This window comes from Gymnodraco acuticeps, unplaced genomic scaffold (genome assembly GCF_902827175.1).
Source record: "Gymnodraco acuticeps unplaced genomic scaffold, fGymAcu1.1, whole genome shotgun sequence".
Classification (NCBI taxonomy): Eukaryota; Metazoa; Chordata; class Actinopteri; order Perciformes; family Bathydraconidae; genus Gymnodraco; species Gymnodraco acuticeps.
Genome location: NW_022990235.1, coordinates 1,376,926 through 1,400,751, shown reverse-complemented (window position 1 = coordinate 1,400,751; position 23,826 = coordinate 1,376,926). Strand labels below are relative to the sequence as shown.

At 39.4% G+C, this 23,826-nt stretch overlaps 3 protein-coding genes across 4 annotated transcripts; all 3 read right to left on the bottom strand.

Moving 5' to 3' along the window:
- Window positions 1-348: 348 nt before the first annotated feature.
- Window positions 349-5,327, bottom strand: hyal2a (hyaluronidase 2a). Its single transcript, XM_034218976.1, has 4 exons — window positions 5,043-5,327; window positions 3,542-4,514; window positions 2,712-2,801; window positions 349-1,431 (listed from the first exon to the last, which is right to left on the bottom strand). Exons 2-4 carry the CDS (start codon window positions 4,469-4,471, stop codon window positions 1,048-1,050), a joined length of 1,404 nt encoding a protein of 467 aa, XP_034074867.1. The 5' UTR covers window positions 4,472-4,514; window positions 5,043-5,327; the 3' UTR covers window positions 349-1,047.
- Window positions 5,328-8,680: 3,353 nt separating this feature from the next.
- tusc2a (tumor suppressor 2, mitochondrial calcium regulator a) lies at window positions 8,681-11,446 on the bottom strand. The gene is made up of 4 exons (XM_034218979.1): window positions 11,239-11,446; window positions 10,303-10,540; window positions 9,469-9,589; window positions 8,681-9,387 (listed from the first exon to the last, which is right to left on the bottom strand). The coding sequence occupies exons 2-4, from the start codon at window positions 10,449-10,451 to the stop codon at window positions 9,322-9,324; spliced, it is 336 nt and encodes a 111-aa protein (XP_034074870.1). The 5' UTR covers window positions 10,452-10,540; window positions 11,239-11,446; the 3' UTR covers window positions 8,681-9,321.
- A 221-nt stretch (window positions 11,447-11,667) lies between these two features.
- LOC117548043 (ras association domain-containing protein 1-like) lies at window positions 11,668-23,724 on the bottom strand. 2 transcript variants are annotated; one of them, XM_034218977.1, is made up of 7 exons: window positions 23,396-23,724; window positions 22,018-22,374; window positions 20,631-20,755; window positions 13,597-13,701; window positions 13,224-13,509; window positions 12,993-13,108; window positions 11,668-12,834 (listed from the first exon to the last, which is right to left on the bottom strand). In XM_034218977.1, exons 2-7 carry the CDS (start codon window positions 22,337-22,339, stop codon window positions 12,688-12,690), a joined length of 1,101 nt encoding a protein of 366 aa, XP_034074868.1. In that variant the 5' UTR covers window positions 22,340-22,374; window positions 23,396-23,724; the 3' UTR covers window positions 11,668-12,687. The 2 variants fall into 2 exon arrangements, with proteins under 2 accessions (XP_034074868.1, XP_034074869.1); XM_034218978.1 differs by lacking the exons at window positions 20,631-20,755; window positions 22,018-22,374; window positions 23,396-23,724 and adding an exon at window positions 15,792-16,296.
- Window positions 23,725-23,826: the final 102 nt, after the last annotated feature.

Below are 23,826 nucleotides of genomic sequence, written 5' to 3'. Positions count from 1 at the left end.
GTTTGACTTTAAATGGATTTCAAGCAAGCCATAATGAACTTGTTACCCTGCAAATGTAATATATGCCTTGCACAGCTCTTAAAACTAGTAAAAATAACTCTTGGTTTAACAGCACCCTGTAATTACATGGGGAGGGGGTATGAGGCAGCAGCCTGCAAATGAGTCCCTCCCTGAGGACTCGCTGGCTTTGCCTCCCCTCAGTGGACAGTGATGCCATGTCTCCCCCCTGGAGCCTCACTTTTATTGGCTACAAACAGCAGAAGCACTCCTGCATTATCGGAAACCAAATCTTCTGTTTACTCTGCCCTTCTTATTGTGTCCTGTAAATCTTGAAAGAAATTCAAAATAGGCCGTAACAAATACATTTATTTTCTTAGACAAAAGTCACATTTTTAGAAAACATCACAAAGAAAGAAGCGGTCATGTACGTGAAATTGTGGAACATATAAATTGTCGGACATTTTATTTTTACATTGTGCTTCTAGCTGCTAAAATACAAAAATACTGTTTTAGGATAAAACTAGTAGTCATGTTTTGGACACTATACTTCATATAAAGAAAAACTCATATAGAACACCTAAACATACATTCAAATAAATAATAACACTGTAGTTGCCACCATAAAAAAGATCAGATGTCAGAAAAAAATCATGTTTAAAAAAGATAAGGCACTTTGAATACATATTGCGCTATTACCAGATTTAAGTGCATAAATTCCACTTTCACAACATTACTTCTGACATACATCAACTAATTCATCACATTTCCACCTAAAACATGAAATTTGACACTTTGAAACAGTAACCGAGAGGAAACTGAGAGCGAAATGTAAGTACATTTCATGCAAGGTCTCCATTGTTTAAAAACTGATTTAAAATTCTTTCCACATTGTTTTCACAAAATGTCACTTTGTCATCCATATTTTACAGCAACTGAAAAAAGATTTTTAAAAATGACAATTTCTCCTCTCTAGATTCCCACCTTCTCATCTCATACGCTCTTTAGACAAAAATAAAATGCAACCATGTCTACAGTATGTTTGGTGTATTAACAGAGGAGCTGAGAGATAATCAGTAAGATGGCACATTGCAGAGCTGACGCCATCATTTGAGACGCCGTCCCTCTTTGGTGTAGACGTAGAGGGTCTATCTGATCGCAGCCCTCCCCCTGATAGCCGCTGAAGCACTGGCACTGAAACTGGGTTTGTAAAGTGGTCTTTTCCAAGCTGCCCTTCAGACTGCCGCTCTCTGTGGCACTAGCGTCGCTGACGGGGTCCAGATGCAAGTAAACATCGCTGTCTGGGTTTTTGCGCAGGCAGCGGCCGTGAGAACCACACAAGGTCTGGCTGCATAGCTCTGCTGCCGTGGAGACGTTGAGGAGGTATTGACCCAGCGGACCCCGGAGATAGGCGTCCAGGTCAGAGCAGCTGTTCTGAAGAAGAAAAAGAAAGAAAAAAAACATTCATCACTCACTGAGGCCACGTCTGCACTGCTGACCTTTAACACCAAACCTGCCTGTTTTTCTACATTCATCACGGAGTGTGACGGGATCCTTTGTGACTTTTAAAGGTATGTTAACAGCTTTCAGTGTAACATTTATTAGTGGTAAAAGTGTTCTGTACTTATGTGGAGTAGGTAATAACACTGTGTACACATACTCTGTTACAACTACTATTTACTCCATTCTAAATTGTACTTAGGTTAAAGTGCATGAGCATAATCGTCAAAATATATCTAAGTATCAAAAGTAAAATGTCTCACTGTGCAAAATTGTTTTTTTGCCCATAAAAAGAAACAATAAGATGAGTGATGGTGATTGATGGATATTCAATTAATCATAATATTTCTAGAAAGTACAATACTTGAGTAATCCTTTATAAATATAAATATTGTTATGAGGTACTTTGTACTTTGTGAGCTACACATCTTATCTATTAAATGGGCTGTGTAACTGCTGCACATGGTTCAGGACAAACTGCCTTAGAAGTGATCACAAAGATTGCCTTCTAGAATAAAAAAGAGCCTGAATCTAAACAGAACATATCAATTACATGGCACCTGATCACAACCAGCATAGGATGTGCTCATGTATCCAAAATAGAGGCCAACAAGGAAAAAACACAATGCAATTTCACTGTATAAAAAGAAAAATATGCAGTTCATATTCTATGTATTACTTATACACCATACAAAAATGTAAGATGGATGAAAAATAAATTAATATATAAATTAATATCAAAAGATGTGTGTGACCCTGGTGAATTGCTGCTGCAAAACAAAACATGCATTTGTCATCATTTAAGTATAATAAAGACATTTTTCTCCAATGAATGCCTGTTTGTCTTCAGATTTGTACCAAGTGTGTCACCATTCACTGTGGATCATTCTGATCTTCTTTTTAAAGACTATGAATCGGCCATGTTCATTTCCTCTTTTTCGTCAGTATGACTGTGAGATATGCACTGTTCATAACTAATTTTAAGTTTTGCAGCATAAATGTGACTTTAAAGAAAATAGAACTATCTCCTGTGTTGCCTGCCTATCTTCAGACGTCCATGTGACCCCCTTTGAACTGAAGCCTGAGGAATAAATGTTATCTATCAACTGACTGCACATACGACTTATCAACTTACCAGATGACCGTGTTTATGGTCAGTGTTGTAAGTAGTGTCTGAGTGATTCATGATTTATGATTAGCACATGGGCACTTACTTTGCTGCTTGCATACGCTGCATCTCCCCACATGATGATTCCAGCTGCTCCCAAAGCCACGCTCTCCCCAATGGTGGAGACGAGGTCAGTCTGTAAAAGATGATACAGCATTTCAAACGCCTATCAAAACCTTTTACTTTTCTAAGACTACAGGCCAAGCACAAGAAAAATACACTGTGCAGTATCAGTATAACAGGGTCAAAGTGTTAGTGAGCCATGAGCTACTGTGTGTGAACTGAGAAGTGCAGCAGCAGCACTTATCTGTTCATTCTTCCATAAGGAAATGGTCTATAGGATGTAAGCGAGATTTTCAACTTGAGCAACACCCATCCCTCCCCGGCCCACTCCACATAAATGAGAGGTATTGGGGAGTCTGTCAGCTACCAGAACAGGAAAGGACTGCTCCTGCCGATAAGGAAAAGCAGAGCTAAAGCTCCATTGAGCACGCACTGATCAGAGAGAGAGAGAGCTGTGACTGGGAGTTCATCTCAGAGCAGGACAACTCCATATCCTAAATGTGCATTATCATACATGACTGAGCCAGCTCAGCAAAATATTAGAAAGGTTATCTTAAGGAGACTCAATATGCATTTTTTTAGCGATACTCTAAAAACGGTAATAACCTGTTTACCAAGGCACCGTGCCGATTTAATAACTGATCATTTCACTTCACAAAAATCTTCACACCACTGAGCCTCGGTTGGCTTTTTAGTCAGTGAGTTGCGTTTTTTCTGTGTTTAATGTGTTGATTTGGAGATTTCAAACTTCACCAGAAGGGTAAAAAAAAGTTTCAGAAAGACAAACAGAAATCAAGAGTGTTAGAGTTTCACCTCTGTCAGCTGCTCCAGGGAGTTGCTGTATGTGGGCTGGGTGTACACAAAGACAGGACGTGCCAACCCATCGCCTGATGATGCCAAACGCATCCCCTCCTTTATACGGTTCCGGACAAACTTCCGTCCGGAGTCCGAGGAACGCAGCACAGGGGCCATGTAGATGGAGGGGAAGAGGGCAGTGCTCTCAGTCCACAACCACTTTAGCTGCTCGTTGCGGGCCACCTCCACGTCAGGACAGCGGCCCGTGTAGTTCTCCAGAGTGCGCCTGTAGTCGTGATTGTAGCAGTCAGGGAACAGGTAGAACCCCCACAGCTGGTTGGGCCTCAGGCTCTTGGCGTGCCTCAGGGTTTCCAGCATGAACTTCCTGGCAGACATCTCAAATTCCTGCTGGGCCACTTTGCTCACCTGTTCTGGAGGCCATGTTGGGTTCTTCTGACGCACCAACTCACGAGAATGTTTGCGGTAAACATCTTTTGTTTCCCAGTTACGTATCCAGAGTGGGCGCCAGGCCTCCCAATCAATAACTGCCAGGCCCTTGGCCCCTGGTTCCCGTATATACTTCTGCACTCCCTCAGGCATCTTCTCCAGGTGCTGAGTGAGACTGGCCACCTGCGGCAGTCCCCCATTCACTGCTGTTTCATCTGACTTGAAGTATGGGTATGAGCCCAAGCGATCTTCATAGAAGATGGTGAGGTTCTGCCGAACAAAGCCCTCATTGGGTGAGGCCACGATTTGGAATTTATCCAACTGAAAGCGTATACCATGCCTCGGGCCACAGTCCTCAGTCGGGGCATTCCAAGCGAGGAGCAAAGGCTTTTTAGAATACAGTGGCCATCTCGTGGGCTTCAGTCCCAAAGCACAAAGGCAGTCCCAGAGCAGCACAGTCAGAAGCAGCACTTTCCAGTCAGGCAGAGTCCAGTACAACATGTCTTCAGATGGGAATTGACAGATAGGACTGTCGCTTTCTGCTCTACAAATCACAGAGGAGAAAGATATTTAGTTTTTATTATTATTAATGTTATTATTTAAATCAGTGGCAGTCCTCAGTACATTCCTTTATTAGGTTAGTAATTCAAAAGGTTATATAAAGCATTTTTTATAGGACTGTTTAAAATTTAGAGCCAGAAATTACAATGAACCGGCAAAAAATCACAGAAGGAATTACATTTTGTTTACTTTTCTAATAAATGCAACAATTCCCTGCTTATCAGTTGGCTAATGCTTATAAATTAAAAACCTGAAAGTACAGTGACGTTTTACTGTTATTGTGCAACATAGTATAATAAATGCTATTAAAAAAAACAAAGCCAAAATAAATAATGATACAAAATCTAAATAATGTCCCATAGTTTTTTGTGCAGATTCCTAAAGTCTCCCAAAACATTATTATTCTGTAGTGAACTAGTTTCAATTATTTGGCATTTTGAGCATTTTCTAAGCAATGAATGACTTGAAGTCAACAACAAAGTAAAGTCTCACTGCAGCGGGACACACTTACCTTTACAGGCAGGCTGAGGAAGCATTCCCAAAAAAACAGAAGCCTGCTACTTCAAGCTGCTACTTTTCTATGTTGCCTCAAAACTAATAGGAAAAGTTATTTTGCATTGCTTTTGAGGAATAAAAAGACGACGGAGTGAAGTTACAACAGCCCGCGTTGCTGGTCGGTGTCCCACAACTTGTGTTGGTCGGTAAAGTGAAGTGAAGTTGCCCCCTGCGATGTTGTCAGTTGCTACTCTGCGAGCCAAACCACTTTTAGGATGTACCATTCATGTCGCAAAAAGGGGGGGAAATGCAAAACCAAACCGGACACCCCAACAACTCCGTCCGCGTGTCTAATATGTTACAGCGACGTGTTTCTTTACCACAAGCCTACACATAAATGTAGGGATGAGATTAGTGACCGTAGGATGTAGTTTGATGGCGATTTTAAAGATATTTACTGTATCCGAGAATGAATTAGTCCAAGAAGTTAGCCTCGTCCGCCGTGAAACAGATACACTGTAAAGAGCAATGTCAAGACTCTAAGGTCGCAGGGGGCCAGTTTGCCACATCCCTAAAAATAAGATCATGCCCACAAATGACCACTGTATTCCGTGACCTTTCAGCTATATTACAATTAGATATAGCTTATGAATAGTATGGCATTTAAAGTATAGGAAGACTTTATTCTAATATGACGTAAATTCTGGCCATTAAAACAACTGAAAACTAGCTTTAATTCATCCACTTTCAACCAGTAAGAATAGCACAAAACTCCAAAATAGCTTTCAAATAAAATATACATTCTTCTCATTATAGCTGAAAGTCTATTTGTGTATACATCCATTATGTAGATTATGAACATTATTTAAAAACAAACATTGTTTTAAAGACCTTGGAACCTGAGCCCAAAAACAATCTGATGCGTGATTACAATTCAAAAATAGTTTTTAGTTTAAGTTTAAGTCGGATTTTGGGGATTTAAGTTGCAACAACATACAAATCATCACAAGTTTATGTTGAAAAAGAGTATTAAGCAGAACTTGTTGATTAATTAACATGTAGACAGTAAGTTTTATAATTGTATAGGCAATGTCTATTAATATTGAATTACTTATTACTATATTCTGTTTGGCTGTTTAGTCAATAGTATCCTGAACAATTGAAATGTTCATCATTGTAATGTATAAAGCATTAAACTAGCAATTATGTAAATCGAAATGAATGAATTTACCTCCTGAAATTACACCACAACACACACATTATTGCATCAGTCACTTGCCAGTATGAGCTGAGTCCTTTTCAGAAAAGTCAAAAATAAACATTCTGAATACAGCTTTTGTTAATTTACATCAAATACTTCTGCTTCTTTGCTTTGTGAGTGAAGAGGCTTTAATGTTTTTTCCACTAATGTTCCCAGCAGCACACTTCAGACAGTGGGCACAACGCTTCTGGCATGCAGATGTTTCTGTTGCCAGAGCCATGTGATGACAGCCACTGGCAAAGGTTCAGTGAGACAAACTAAGTATCACATGCCAACTCGTTGCCAAGTACAGCTGATAGGACGGTGCAGAGCCCGGGGTAAGACCTGAGGCACGATGGCTATGGGAGAAAGAGGCCTCGCACTGACACATAATTAACCAAATGTAACCACCTGTTTTCATACTACTGTGTTGTCAAGTGTTTCTTTCAATAACGTTTTGAAAACCATGTTCCTCTCAGAGTTGTTCTTTGCAGAGACACATGAACTAAAGGATCCCTGAGCACATGATGGGGTGAGGTGAGGGCCTGGAAGTGAAATGTTTTCCTGTGCTCGAGTCAGTTCCGCTGTTTGTTTTCCAAGCTTTGCTGACTCATTTCACCATGTCATCAGTTTCTGTGTGTTTAGGGAAAGTGCAGCATGAACGACCCATGTGAAGGAACAAAGGAATGGCTCCGTTTCCCTCCAGTCTCAGCTTGCCTTTGACCTCTGCCTCCTGAGCGTTACATCAGCAGAAGTCAGGGACCGCCAGGAAGCAAAAACAATGGCAGGGAAACTCGAAGCACGCCCTGCCACCTTCCCTTTGCGTCCCGAACATTTATCATTTGAGTAATAGTGACTTGTTTAAGAGGGATGGAAGAACTTCATTGGAACAATTTGGTTTGACCTCAATACAAGTTTACTTGCCCTTGTGTACTTGTAAACCTAAACCTCCATTCATGTGGATTACCGTTTCGTTTAGATACACAGAAAGTCACCAAACTTTTTTTTAGTGTACTCTTTCAGTTCAATCCACTGTGTTTGATCCCTCTCAGTTGCATGATCCAACTGTGAATCGAGAAAAAAACAGGTTGCACTGCTGTTTTACTTTAAATAGATTGAATATGTTAAGTGATCCCTGAGAAAAATGTATCTCTCTTGTTTATAATTCAAGGCATGGTTAGTCATTTTTAAAGACTGCTGATCATTTATAATCATTATCTCTCTAAACCAAAGCCACATGGACAAGTTATCCCTTTCATAAAACACACTGTATCCGAGAACACATTGTATGGATCAACAGAGCTGGACAGTGTCACATTCATAAAGTTCATACATTTTAAAGTCTTTACAAGAAGGGGCTCATCCTCATAATACAAGCTGGACTTTAAGCAACACATCAAAGACCACTGGAGGGGAAACACATCAAAGTGACTGACCTCTGGCCCCAAAACACACCCAACCACATTCCACACAATTACAGACACCAGGGAATGCATGCAAAGGAAACCCTACCCAGTTATTGTGGGGATTTGTCTGCTATGCACTGAAATATGTTTACATTGCTATTAAAATGCGATATTGCGCCAGCTGGCAACAACAGCCTCAACTGGTTTGAGTTAAAAACCTTTAATTATATCTTCAGCCTTTTCGGGAAGTCTAACTGCACAGCAATATCATTAGAGGCAAGAGAGTAAACCTACAAACATATTCACGCAGGAACTCATTTTTGTCAGTACAGGTAAAGATTTCTGCTGCCATCTAGAGTTGGCACACCTTACATACTACTTAAGTGTAAACTAATTATATTACAAGGTTATATCTCCATATTTGCATAACAAGTAGGCAAAAAAAGTGCCTTATTTGCAAACAGCCGCTTTACAGCTCAGTAAGCACCGACATTTAAAACGTCAATGAGTAAAAGCTAAAAATAAGTTATGAGAGATCAGGGTTATACTTACAGCTGTCATGGAAGTGTATGAATAGCCTTCTACATTTTTAAATGTGACCACTTGATTGAATGCAATTTTAACTTGTTCATTCACTTTTAGTAAACTAAAATTATTTTACAGAGTACATCATTAGTTTTTCATCAGAAAACTGAGCGTTGTTTCTATAGCTAGATAATGACAAGTACAATGGATGACAAGGGATAGTTTTTGTAATACTGTTTTTGCTGTGAGTTAGATAAGAATCAATACCACTTGCAAATAGGTGTTGGCAAGGAAACAACTCAGCTAAATCCCAAAATGTTGAGATATCTTCTACCCCCTTCTCTCTACCATAGACTCACTTTTTGTCTTAAGTAAGAAGTTAATGAAACCATGAGGTCAAATGTTGTTTAGTGTAGTTGGACATATCTCAATAATACAATTAGGCCATGACAAACATGATAGAAAACATATTGACTCCAGATATTCCGCTCAGTAAACCATTTATTCAAGTAATTCCAACTAAGAAATCTGATATTATTTACAGTACATTATGTTCACTAGTGCAGGTCTGAGCTCCGGTTACTGAGACAGACTCAGACATGACAATACAGAACATGACCATATATACACAATACATTTCACAATCCTTCATTATTCTACCCTGTAACTACATCCTCAGTCTTTCTGTCACACACATTCCCTCAAACAAACCTAAGTGCACACATGTACACGTACAAAGACACTCACTCTACGTCCCACAGAAGGCATAAAACGTTAAAGCCTTTTCAAATCGAGGATGTTATTCCCTGCAAAGAACTCACAAGAAAAATACAGCTCCATTTGATGTATTGTATAGACTGCCTACATATCAGCTGGGTAGTGGACACACAACCTGTACCAACACTACTTTAGTGGATATCAAAATATTGATTTTGTGAACAGGGCACCGTCTGATCTTAGTTGAATACAAATGTATGACATTTCATTCAATATATCAGTTGGATTTTCTTTTTTCTCTCCAGAGACAACTCGTCTTGAGTGTGATGCTTGAACACTGGGACCAGACTTTGCTCCAAATAGAGAACCTGTGGCTGCACTTCATAGTAGATCAGTCCTGTGCAACTTCACACCTCACAGATGATGATGGGGAAATCTACATGAATACATGGGTGGTCCAGCTTCACCATTCCCTACAAAAATAAAGATATTGACAAATCGTTTGAAACATCTTTAACCAGACCATCATTTGTCAAAATGTGGCTTTATCTCACCTGTGGAATCAGATTTTTCTGGATCCTCTTCAACTTGGACTTTTTCCTGCCATTTTTTGTCACAACCGTCTCTTCATAGAATTCATGGGCAAGGTCACCGTCTTCGTCGTAGTACAAAGAACTGCCAACACAGCAAGTACAGATCAGTGTCAAACAGCAAGAGGGAACTTGTCAAGTTAATTTGTGTAAAAAACTAAAATACTTTCACTAAAAACCAGTGGCATCCGGCCAAATGTATTGTGCAGGTCTTGAGATTCCTACCCCCACTTGCTACTGCTAACTTATGCACCATTTCTTGCTGATACTATACACTTCAATTTTTGTAAAGACCAGTGGGTAAGATTTAGGGGCATGTATAAACAGAAAAGAGAAAATAAGCATTCATAACTATGTTTTCATTGGTTTACAATTGCCTGAAACTAAGAATTGTTGTTGTCTCGTTACTTTAGAGCGGTGTCTATAATGTTCCACTGCCGTGTTTCTACAGTAGCCCAAAAAACAATAAACCAAACTGGTTCAAGAGAGGCTTTTGCCCTTTTTATTTACTCAGAGAATCTGGTTTACAAGGGTGGTAAGTGTTTTAGTTAGTTGCAATCAGCAACCTTGTTGCTATATGCCACTTAATCCTATACACTGGACCTTTAACTATTGATCTTATTTTTAACAGGTTTATTGAGCTCTGCCATCTACTCCCTGTAATTGCCTCACTGTGGAGGAATTAGGCTAAAACAATTAACTACCTACTTCTGAAGCACAATATAACCAACATGCTTCAGTGTGGTCTTAATTCCTTTATTTGGATGAAACAACCATTATCAAATTACTTGTATTTACCTCCTCCTGGTGAAAACAAAAGGGGTTGCATTTCTGGAAGCTTTGAGGCGGGTCACAGACTGCTCGGTCCCATCACTGGCTGCCTCCCCTCCAGCTCCATTGCCTGAGAAAGGCCAGACACCTTTGGATTTGGATCCACTTCCTCCCATTCTCAATGATAATACATACTTAGTTACCAGTTAAAGCTTTGAATCTGGTTGGTGGCCAGAAGCTCTCAATTCCTTACCAAAGCCAGGATCTGAAAATAAAAAGTGCACATTGAAAGAACACATTCCCAGGCAGACTTGACTCTCTCTCCCTTGTGTTGCTGCCTACTGTAAAGCACTAAGACTGTGAACTAGCATGATATTTGTTGATTAATAGTTATAATACACAACATCTAATGCAGTAAATACAATTGCTATTTTACCCTGAAGAAAAAGCCAATTAAATTCAGAGGCACAATTTAATCAAAGACGATGACACTGTTCCTAATATTACTACGACGAAAGTACTATACAAAACATAAGCAGAGCGTCGAGGAAATGTAACGCTAACGTGATATTGTTACGTTCTGCTAGTTTTACGTGAAGCTAACACTGGGCCATACGACTACTGAACCATAATCCCAAACGGCCAGTTATTCATGTTTGTTATATTGCCACATTGACGTATACACTTTACCGCTATTGTACATATAATGCACAGTATATGTCTTAGTTAACTGCCCTCTTGATATACGACCAGTGTGGCTAATATTGTGTAGCTAACTGTAGCTTAGGTTACCCGTTTGTTTAGGTGACTTAGCCTGTTAGCCTGTGCCACTGACGCAGGTTTGCTAAATGATAAATAGCTAGACGGAGCAGCTATGTTTATTTGACAAACACAGCGATGTATCTGCCCTACACAACCAAACACGATTCGTTTTCAATGTCATTATTTTCTTCAATACCCTACCTTATCGTGTGGTATTAAATCGCCATGTTCTTTCATAATGTTCCCCACCGGCTACGTTGAGCTAGCGTTAGCTGTTTAGGTCGATGAGATCAGCTGATCTGACAGACGGCAGCCAGTGAGACCCTTAAAGCGAAACGTCATTATCATTTTAGTGGTTATTCTAAATAGTGATCGGATTAAAATTCATTTTAATCTATTTCTACATTTTGAACAGTGTTCAGTTAAGGGACGTTAAATGTGGCAACTATTTTCTAGATCTGCACAGCTCTCCACTTTGAATATAGTATGTCATATTTTACTAAACTCAGTTTCTTACCCTTTAAATATGTTGTGTCAATATTGTCATTCTTTTTAAATAGTCTTTAAAATAGCTTTTATAACAGAAATATTTTTTTCTTCATTTCATATTTGATTAAATACAAAAACTTGTTTTAACTTGGAAATTCTTTACTGAACGCAGATTGGTCACTACATTTAGATGTGTTGCTTCAACATGTAAATATGTGCATAGGCGGATACAATAATAGTGAAAGAAAAAATAGAAGACAAACATTTTCTAGAAGGACAGAAAAAAAAAGGAAAGACATAGGGAATGACAAACCAGTGAAACACGTGTATACCAATGTTCATACAGGATTCCAGTCAACCAGAGTGACACCACTGACATTCATAGTTTCATACAAATGTCCATACATCAGTCAAACTCACAATTTGACATTCAAATAAAAAATAGAGTTGCACCCATCAGGGGTGTCGAGAGGACATGGCAGATTATTGAGCCTGGGTCAAATGAAAATCCAGATACCTTTCAGCAAAAAAAAAAAAAAAAAAAAAATTGTATTTACCTCTTTAACTGGATAAATTAAACATGTCACAATGGATGTTAAGAAGTATGATTGTTTAAGGACCTGCTTGAGTTTATCTTAACTTAAAATAATGATGTTACCAATTTTATATTCTGGAAAAATAAAAAGGAATGTAACTTCCAGATGCGGGATTATCAGATCAATTACAGCAGAGTTCTTGACTTCAGCACTGCACCTACAAATGTATAATCAACAGATTTTTTCTACCTACAAATGACTGAAACTTCATTGACATTTTCTTTAAAGTTTAAGTGACACAGCTGAGGTACACTGGATAATCAGATTTTCCCCAATAGCAAAATACATGACTGGAAACAACCACTGTCTCATCTGCCAATATCGACTTCTCTCAACTCATTCTCTCAGGCACATCAGGCTCTCCAGGTGTAAGGCACTTCTCATCTCTCGCATCACTTCACACGCACATTCGCGCTAGCTCTCTCTCAGTCTTGCGCCCTGTCTCACTCTCTCGTTCACCCAAGAGGTGTGTTGAGTTGTATTATCTGGGATCTTTGGATGCAGTGATGACTGGTCATCTTTAGGCCAGCCAAGTGGTGCATGTTAAACCCCGAGCGCAGTCGCCTCAACCGGGAGTCGAACCAGCCAGAGCGTCCTGCATCTTAGTGCGGGCCAGAGCGTATCGCTGCACTATCTGCTTCACGTGCTCCTCCTCTTCACGCCGCAGCATACGCTGGAAGTTCTTCAACTCAGGCATAGAGAAGGCATGCCACTGTAAAGAGAGACACAATGCATTAGTGCGAGTAGTTTTTAAACTAACCACACGAGTTGAATCCCTTTTTACAAGTTCAGATTATTTAACAAAAATACAACAATTACACCCCACCCCAAGATGTTTTAAGATCCATGGGGCTCTGATGTTACACTCACATTGACTTCTCCAGTTTCATTTTCTTTCAGAACATAGCTGAGGACTTTCTCATTGGGCCCAGCACACAGACGCAGGCGGAGGGGAAACTCATTGTCAGACACCTTGCGAATATAAACTGAAAGAGGCAGATCAAAGGGCTACATTTACTAGACAGCGTACCATTTTTGATTTACAAGAATTAAATACTGCAGGATTTCAATAGGTAACCCTTTTGAAAACAGCAGAAGTACCTTGGTCATGACGCTCGCTGCGTTCAAACAGGGCAAACTTGCCAGGATTGTCAACCACAGTAAACTTTTTCAACAAAGCCTCGATGACCTCCCGAGCAGAAGTGCGTGAGCTAATGTGCAGGTGCTTGGAAGCATCCTTTGGCAGGTAGAACGACGTGCGGCGTTTCACCCCACTAGCCTTCCTCGCTCCAGCATTGGAACCCCCTTTTTTTGGAGGTGTGACTGACACAGGTCGCACCAACTTGAACTGCACCTTTATGAAGCCTGTGTAGGAACCATCCTTGTTCTGTTAGGAAAAATGAAAATGTTACACTAAAGAAAAAAACCATTTAGAGTGAAATTCATTGATATGCTGTGTCTCAACGCCCCTTACCATGTTCATGAACAGATTGCTGTTGATTTGAGCGTTGTATTCCTTCACCTTCTGCTGAAAATCTGTAGTCGTCAATTCTTGCTTTCCCCATTCAATCTGTTCATCCTGGAGAGGACAGTGAGGAGTTACAGTGTTAAACCACCAGGTGTCAGTGCTGACCATCCGAACCACAACAGGTCAGAGGAAAGAACAGAAATGGACACTTAAAATGGCCATTGCACAACTGTTAAAAATGTGATGCTCTTTAAAAATTAGAGAAATTACTGATAACTTACACAAGTGTTAACTTAAGTGTTGCTGGCCATTGTTAACATTGGAAAACTCTCTTTGCAACATGCTACTGTTGTAGGAAAAATTGTGTGTTTTTTTCCAGGAATTGCAAATGGTGTTCTTGTTACATGAAGCCAGGGCAGGTTATACAAGGTTAGAAGGTGTGGCTCTATTATGTGAAAGCAAAATGGGTGTGATCCAAATTCGGTTTAAGACAAGTTGTTCTATCCAAAATGTGGCTGAACATTGTTTTGAAGGGGAATAAAAACAGACACACTTTAGTAAAAGGTGTTAATTGACTTTGTCAGGTCCCCGTTATTTCTAAGAGGGAACACTAGTTGCATCAGACTCTCAATTTCCTGTCAACGTAGCAAAGGCAAAAGCGATGATGCCAGCTCTGCTCAATCCTGTTGGACTGCTCCAATTCGTTGGTCTATAGGGCTGGAGAAAGGAGGGGTAGGTTCAACTTGCAGCTGTTTGCAATGTCTGTGAACAACGGTTCAGCATTGCATTCCTCAACTTGGTATTCATGTAAAAATAGCCTCTACTCTCCGACTCACACAAGGGGGAGAGACAAAGCCCTCCCTTGTTTTAAAGGCACATCCTGTAAAGTCAGCTGCCTCATCAACCGCACAATTGCAGTCATGTTTCAGTCATACACATTTGGTCTTAGCATACATGACCGTTGTACTGACCAATTGGTATTTCCTGTGTGGGAGGGAAATTCTACAGAATTGATGCAACACAAATTAATTTTCCATAATGTACTCCAGATAATTCCTTATGGTTAATAGGTAAAAAGGGTGTCCCAAGTTACAAAAACCAAAATAACCATATCCAGCATATATGGATGAATACTTAAGCCATCTTCTCCATTATTAAAATAATAATGTATGTATAAATGTGGAATTTATTTTTACAAAACAAATAGTGAAAATGTATCTCAGGCCACCCTGCCCCCCCCCCATCTCATTTTGTGACCCAGGATTGTCTCATGTAAAACCAACCACAGTTGCAAGCGGTTACAGGGATGGGTAGCTTTTAAATCAACGTCCAAGTAGAAAAAGATCAATAGGAGCCATCCTTAGGCAGGTTGAAAGGCTGTGGAGTTAATATACTGCTGTTAACAAGTCAATAAATCAATTAGGGCCATGTTGAGCCTTCCAATATGGTAACAGTATGAGGAAAAGCACGCACAAACTGTCTCTACATGCCCACGAAAGGAGTGTCATCTCAAAACAAGAGTTGTCAGTGCCAACAACATTAAAACAAAAATGGCTTCTGTACAGATACAGAAAATTGTGAATGTCACTGAGTTTTGCAATAAACAACATCTGTTCCTCAATAAAGAAAGCTGATAGTGGGTGCGGGGGACACAATTCCAAAACAACACATGACTCATATGTAGTTGAGAAATAAGTATGAAAAACCTGAATAGTCAATGAATGGTGGGTGTCAGGCTGGAAACTTGAGTAGCCGGTCTGCGTCACTAAACATGACATTTGGGTTGTTCTCAGTATGAGTTCAAATGTGGGTCTGTGCATCACAGAACTAAATGCAATAATTGTTTTGTTTTTTTTAGGCATGTTAAGCAACTTATTTTTCCTTATTCCCAGTGCTGACATTTATTATAGGTTCCCACAATACAAGGCTTCCTCAAAACTGGAGAAACCAGAACTCCACCCTAGGCAAGCATCCAGTCTGCTGGGGTGCCCTTTAGCCAAACATAAAAAAGTATGAGAACAGTTATACATTTAGAATAAACAAAAATAGCTAGAAAGAGAGAAGAAATATAAAATAACGCGAGAGTAGATATGGAGAACCACCCATCACCCATCCCTTTGGTCTCACTTCCCCTTTAACATTAAGAGTTTTTATTCAAGCCTAACCCTTTTTTTCTTGTCGAATTTTTGTCTATTTCTCACCTGCTTTACTTTAGCAGTAACGTTAGCTTTCCGGGTATTGGGGAAGAAGGATGTCTTGGCGGTGAAGTACTGCTCAAACTCGGAGTTGGGCTCCTCGTCGCTGCAGTAGCCGCTGCTGGTGGAGCTGCCCCAGGTCATCTCGAAGGAGGGGGACTTTTCTGTGTCGCTGGCCGCGTTTGACATGCTGACTACCGGTACACACTTTAACACTAGAGGCAATAACCGGAAGATACGACGACTTAAAGGTGGTTAATTAAATAACTGGTTGCAGTAAGCTTAATACAAAACCTTTGCTGAACAGAAGTCTGGCTGAAACAACGGCAAAGAACCAACTAACGAAAACCGTCCACTTATCTCTCGGAGGAGGAAATCTCTCTGTAGCGTCTTGATAACAAGTCAACTCGACAAAAAATACCGACTTTTGTTTAACTAACTTCAACCGGGCCACGTTTCAACTGTACAAATCCTGTCTGTGTGAAACAGGATGTGTATTCAGGCCCCCGCCCAACATGCATCGCTTCCTTCCCCCCGCCGAAGCCCCACCCAGCCAAGGCCGTTCAGTTGAGATTGGAAAATACACAAAATCTCCTCAGCCGGTCGCGATTGGCCGGCCATGGGAAATGGAAATGCCACCCGCACCCCCCTCTCTTTGCCGCTTCCCTCTCCCACGCTGCTGCTCCCCTCTGGAAATGTAATGTGATGATGACCCATACATTTTATCTGTGGTGATGATAGGTCAATGTGGGTCTGGTCACAAAGACAGAGAGACACCATGTGAATCCTATTATTCACGTCATGATAATTTCTGCTTTAGATAGGCCTATTGAGAAGAAGCACTAAAAGTCCTGTATTCAAATGTTACTCAAGTAAAAGTACAAAAGTATTAGCTTCAAAATATACAAAAGGTAACTAAAGATGTAATAAAAGTCTTATTTATATTTTACATCATTAATACAAATCCGCAAAGTAACTTAAGCTGTTTAATCAATGTAGTCGAGTACACAATGTATTTAGTGGGTTAGAAGTACAAAGTAGCAACACATGGAAATACTCTGTAAAGTCCCCCAAAATTGTAATTAAAGGTAGGGTAGGTAATTCACTTCAGAAACAGTTTTTGTTATATTCCATGGAATGCTCTAAACATCCCGATAGCAATGAATACATTAAATGCTTTGACAATAAATATATACAAATATTTCATCTGTGGAAGCTGTGGCGCTGTAAAAAGCAAGTCCAATTATCTGCCTCATTCGTGTGTGTTGGAGGAGGGGCTATGTAAGGAAATCTGAAGGAAGGGGCAGATTTTTTTCGGTTGTGTACTTTCAAATTCTAGTTTACTCGAGCTGGTTTCTCCATTCTTACCTACCCTACCTTTAAAGATGGGGTAGGTACATTTGAGAAACCGGCTCGAGATACACTTTTTGTTACATTCCATGGAATGCTCTTAACATCCCGATAGCAATGAATATCTTAAGTGCTTTGACGAAAAATCCAAAATGGAAAATGTCATCTGTGGAAGCCGTGGCGCAGTAAAAAGCACGACCAATCATTTTAGCCGGAGTAGGTACCATATCTGCACGTTCTACCAGATTAGCACGGGGTCCGTTACACTTACTAATGACGTCACGCATTGGCTGTACGGCAACCCAAGAGGACATTTTACACGGCCAAATTCCGCAAAGAATATTAAAAAATAACAATCGACAGTGAATGTATGTTAGTGGAACTGTGTCAGGAAAGTGAAGTGATAATTAAGTAATGTTATTGAAGAACTGAAATGCATAAAATTGAAAGTTAATATGTATCATAGCGAAAAATACTAACGCACTTTGGCACAGAACTCAAGATAAAAGATACCCTTATTACTTATCGTAGCTGCACATACAAGATATCCAATTAAAGCTGAGGTTCCACAGATCATTTAGGTATATATATCATCACTGAGTGATCCGAACTCGCGACAGGGGAAGCAAACACAGACATCACAACACGTACCTTTACGTAGCTTTTACGGGAGATCGTCTCACCGTAGCTGTCAATCTGATCAAAAGACTTGTTCAATGGCATTAAAATGAGAAAAAACGACGGTTTGAAAGAGATGTCAATCAGCAAAATCGAGCAAGGGGGGCCAGAGATAGGTCAAATCCACCCAAATGACCCCAGAAGTGTTTTTTTTGGTGCAAAATCTCTCTAAAAAGGTAAAATTTCACTTGTTTTGCATCAATCTTGATACAGGGTACTTATTATATGTTGTAGTTTGGATTCCTAAAGCTTTTAGTCTACCATCCCATCATTCAAGGGTGATTTTCACTATAAGTCATTTTTGTGTTGTTGGACGGACACAATCATTTACATTTTTTTACTGTGTTCAATCTGAATTCACTTTAAAATAAAAAACATCTATATTGATTCTGACACTTCTACATCCAACTCACAGGTGTAACCTTGCTTTGAGAAAAAAGATTATTAATTTAACCCTTTTAGAAGGGAAGATATGGTCATTTGTTCTGGGAATGTCATTTTCGAGCCTGAGACCTGAAAAACAGGCTCGGGGCTTAACAGGTTAAGAACAGTACTTGAGCAAATCTATTATTAGTTAGTTATCTGGCACTAGCATCACATTTAAATAATATAACACTAATGCCATTCCTAACTTTATTATATATTTTATATATAGGCTATTATTAACAAGTTCTACTAATTTCACTCTTCTTCTCCCACACTTTTTAGTGGGAGGCAGTGACTTTATAGGTTTAATATGGAAGATATATGGCCAGTATTTTTACTTTAACATTATCAACAGTATGTGAAGCCTCTAGGTTAAACTGTTGATGTGTTGTCGAGATCTATGTCTATGTATTGTGTTGCAGAGGAATCTACTGAAATGAATGACATTCATTTATATGGGTTTGATATCTTCAGTAGCGTACAAAATCAAAGTAGCAAAGGTCAATATATCCAATATCTTTCAAAACAATGTATTCTACAATCTCCATAATGCAATTCAATAGGATATAACATTATGACAATAATTAAAATGTGTTAGTGGGAGACCTGATTAAGGACATTAAGCATTGATTCACAAAATGATCATGTACCTGCATGTAGACATCATAAGTCTCACCTCAATCACGATTTTTTGTTACAGCAATCTTCATGTTCCAGAGAATTCCATCAAAATAATACATTTAGCGACTGTAGCGTTCAGATTTTAAATGTAGGTAAGGGATCTCTGGTGTCAGAACGTTACTCAAAAGAAAATAAGTTGACTGAATGTATTGCATTGTAAAATATTTTTAAACCTTCGGGGGTTTGATACTATATTATGAATAAAAGTGAAGGAAGGTATAGCTTTGTAGTGGCTATCTGGCTCTGGAAAACTATAATTAGAAATGTTAATGAAACTGAATTTAAAGTTGAGATAAACTGCTTTTTCCAGTAGCTATGATTTTGAAAATGCTAAACAATCCTTTCAAGTTGAAACACCAAAAAAGAAAACATATCCAAATAGTGAAGACATTTGTAAAATATCCTCAATATTTGTTTCTCACTCGCTGAGGAGTTGGTCATATCTTTTTGTCTCTCAGTAAGTTTTGGCTAATGTGTAGGCAGGAAACACTTTGGAGCCTCCTAGTGTGAAGTCCACATATGTAGGATTCTACACCCAGAAATCCTTCAGCTGTTGCTCTTACAGTGTATTCTGACTGAACCAAAGGTAGAGAAAGTCCTTCTTAGTTGCTCTTTATGATGTTTCTTCCATTTTCCATTTTTTGCATGCTGTATATGTTGTAAACCGCTCTGAGACGTTTCTAGCTTGTGACATGGGGACTTTGATTGATTGACAGGTGTTACCAATACCAATAATTATGGCTCTGGTTCTTTCCACTTAGTTAGTTTCTTCCCTGCTTTGTAAAGTCAAACTTTCTGCTGTGTTAAACGCCTGTGCAAAAGCACCATGAACATATCCAGCCATTGTCTACGTACTGTAAATACTCTGCTGAACAGTTTTCTGAAGAATTTACATTCCAGCAATCCTTTGATAAGCAGCATGAGTTTGATAGAGAGGGAATAAATCCTGTTACCAAGAGACCAAGCCCTACTACCTTGAAAAAGTACTAGTTCGTTTTAGCCTTGATTCCTCTTTTTGTTAATAACACTGTAGTGCAGAAAGAACAGTAAGGAGTGTTCTGTACAGCAGCCAGGACTTTAATTTATGTCCGTTTATCTGGATAGGGTTTATTTAATTATTTTATGTACTTGTTATGACCCTATACAAAACTAGCAAGGACATGAAAACTTACAACAAAAATGAACAGATTGTATAATACATCATACTCAAGAAGGTTGGCTGATTTACACGATTTAACTTTGTTTGTTTTCTTAAATGTATAAAACAGTTGGTGTAACAACATGCTCATGGACTCAACACAGATGTTTTACAGCAGTTACTTAATACACTGAACCAGATCTTACAAATGGTGGGACCTGTTACATCCCCATATTGCAGTTTGTGGAACTAGATCAATCGTGGGTCTTTATTGCTATAAATGGTTCCCATTTTTGGTCATTTAACAATGTGTTTTGTTCCCTAAAGCAGTCCAGCATAATTACCGAGTAGCACATCATGTGAAATGCAAAGTAGATGCTTGTATTGGCCAAACTCATTGTCTCAGTTTTAATGGTAACCATAGTGGCACAATATGGTAATACCTTCAAGCTATGTTAAGGATGTTATAAAAAGCACGTAAAGAGTGTCTAATACCACTTTTTATTGTGAGCAAGACGGAAGATATTAGAGAATACTAAGACAGACATAGTGCCAAGTACAAAATTCCTTACCACATTTGTGTCTGTTTCTATGGTGTGCTCCACCACACATGCATGTTCAGCCACAGAGCCTCGGTCCCAGCTGCAGTCCAACCGGATCCCATCACGACAGCGGTGGTGGCATGTGAATCTACAATCTGTAATGCAGAAAAACAGAGTTTAGACAAATACTGATGATGACATCCTCAATGGTAAACAGGCATGTGATATTATTGGAGAGTGCAATTCTCTATGGCTGATGTTCTCCTCTGGCTATTTCTAGTCGTTGCAGTTACCATGCATTTAGTTGATGTTGTTGGACATGTGTAAATTGAAATGTTGGTATTGAACTGGAATTCTTTATATTGAGAGGTGTTCATTAGGATGCAGAATATTGCAAACCCGTCTGAATAAAATGCCGCTCAGGTAAACACCACCTTATTTATACTATGGCCTTAATGATGAATATACTGTTTAATTGAAATGACAAATTATTAAAGTAAAATGTATGGTATAGCAGATTGCATTTGTCATTTTAATATCCATTGTATGCTATAGATGTAATTAAAATCATATAAAATGCAAGTACGCCCTTTCAAAGAGCAATACACGTTTTATTCTTAAGAATAATTAGACATTGGAATTAAGCGATTTACTTTAAAATATCCCAAATAAATAAAACATAAATTAAGTAAACAACACATTTGTAACAATAAATTGATTAGTTGGCCCTGTTCACACACATTTGTAATGTCTGCTCAATGACCAGGTCCTAAAATGGACAGGAAAACCCTGCTGTATTTTTGCCGTCATATTGGTTAAAATGTTGGGGATAATCTTATAAAACAAACAAGCATGTAAACACAGCCAGCAATATTGAGGTCAGCAAAAATTATGGAGGTCATATCCTTAAACCGTGCAACAAATGTATAATCTTATTATCATGAAAGGCCTACCGGGTGTTCATGGTCATCGGCTTGTGTTTATGTCAACACTTCATTGTTTGTGGTTTCATATTTAGATTCCTGTAAAGAGGTATTATTTTCCTGCTCACTGAATGTTCTAATCTACACAAACCACAGCTACATTTCAGTGGGTTTCAGTTGATGAAAAGGAAGTCCAGTAATATTGCAACTCAAAGATGAGCCTTAAGCAAGAAGATCATCAGAGTCTGGGTAATGATCACAACACCAAAACTACAATTGCATGCCTTTTTTGATACTGTTAAAAAAACAACATAGAACATCATGTGTGGCAAACCAAGCGGACAAAGTAATGATTTATACAGTGTTATTTTTGGCCTGCACCTACATTGGTGGCTAGATTGTTCTCTGAATAACCAAATATCCTCTCTCACTCTCAGTCTTGCTCTCTTTTCTGATCATGCATATGCACAGAGGAAATCACACAGCCTACTCACTGACACACCGCAGGCTCTGCTTGTACAGGCCCCAGATGAAGTCTCCACACAGGTCACACCATGTGGGCTGAGCGTGGCTGCAGGGCTGGAAGTTGTGTCCCTCTCCGTTCTCTTCAGTGGGATCGGGGTCCTGGGTGCTGCTCAGGACTCTGATGATGCCCGCCCGGCTCAGCAGGTCTGGTACCTTGCTCGGACTGATCCTCAGGGCATTGGCTCTCTCCAGGCGTGGAGGCGAGCAGGGCGTGTGAGTGCCGTGTGTCAGCTCAATCCTCTCTCTGTCCGGCCTCAGGTCACGGAGCTCGATTAGCTCCCCCGACGACATAGTGTCCCCTCAGAGCCTGGCTTCCTCCATTATCACTGAGAAGAAGAAAAACACATATCACACGCAGGTACCTTCCGACGATTATCCGAGGCTCCATTTCAAACAATGTGATCTGTCTCTTTCACTATGACTAAGTCACAGACAACTTGACTGTTAAACTTGTGGTTGTTTTTTTGGTGAAGGATAAAATGTTTTAAAAAAAATCAAAACTAGTAGAAGCATTCAGATCATGTACCCCATTAATACTAAATGATGTAAACTGCACTCAAATGTTACTTTATTTAAAATACAGAAGCATGATCAGCTAAATGTATGGAGTTAGGGTTAGTTCTCATTATGCAGCAGTATGGCATGTTACACTTACATACATAAATACATAACTACATACATACACATACATTCATCAGAATGTATTATTGGACTATTAGTACTAATGCTTTGACATGCTTTAATTGTATTGTTATAGACAGTTAATAGGGAGGTGTCTTATTTGCACTGGGACATTTGTGACAAACATCATACATTATGAACTGATCATAGTTTCTAAAATGTAGAAGGCTGCAAGTAGTAGCCTACAGGAGTAAATATACACCAAATCTGATTGATTATAAATTAGGCAGTAGGCTACTATTACACAATGTTTATTTAGTTTGGATATTTTTGTCTAGGCTACAGTAGAATTTAGACATTTTATTTAACATTTAAACATGTTGTATGATGGTTTGGTAAACATGTTTTCTAGATGACATTGTTTTGTCATAAATCCAACACTATTTGTAACAAGGCTAATTATATAACATGTCACATACGTATGCACATACATACAGTACATGCACAACATATTCTGTTTACCTAGCATATAAAGTAGAGTACAAAAGTAGCCACAATAGCCTAGCTAAAACTTTAGCATGTGTTTGGTTAGGCTACGTTTTACAAAACTAAATAATTAATACAACACATTTACTGTACACGAGGGCTCTGAGGAGGAAAGTCCCACACGCTTGGTAAATTACAGAAATAACTTAAGAGAACATTACAATATGAAGCCCAACTTACAGGGGGAAAAACAGCCCTGTTGCAGCCGCTTTGTCTCAAAACCTTCTTCCATCCGAAGAGAAAAACTTTCCGCAGAAATGTTCTCAGGGTTTCCAAGTAACGGAGGTGTGCAGCCGCGGCTACATCTCTGGAAACAATCTCTCATCCCCGGCTGTTAGCGAGCGACACAGATCAGCTCTCCTTCACATCAGAGAAACCGCTGAGTCTGAGCACTTCTGAAGACAATAACCATCTTATGAACAGAGAGTTTATCATGAAAAACTGAGAGTAAAATGAGAGTTGAGCTGCTCAGACATCCGGAATGGTTTCACATAGCTTTCACATAACTTCTGAGTCCGGAGCACAGCTGAGACAATGGGCGTGCAGATCCTCCCCCCCACTGTGATAGATCTGTGTCTCATTTACCACAGCAGTAAAACTTGTGCTGGAGG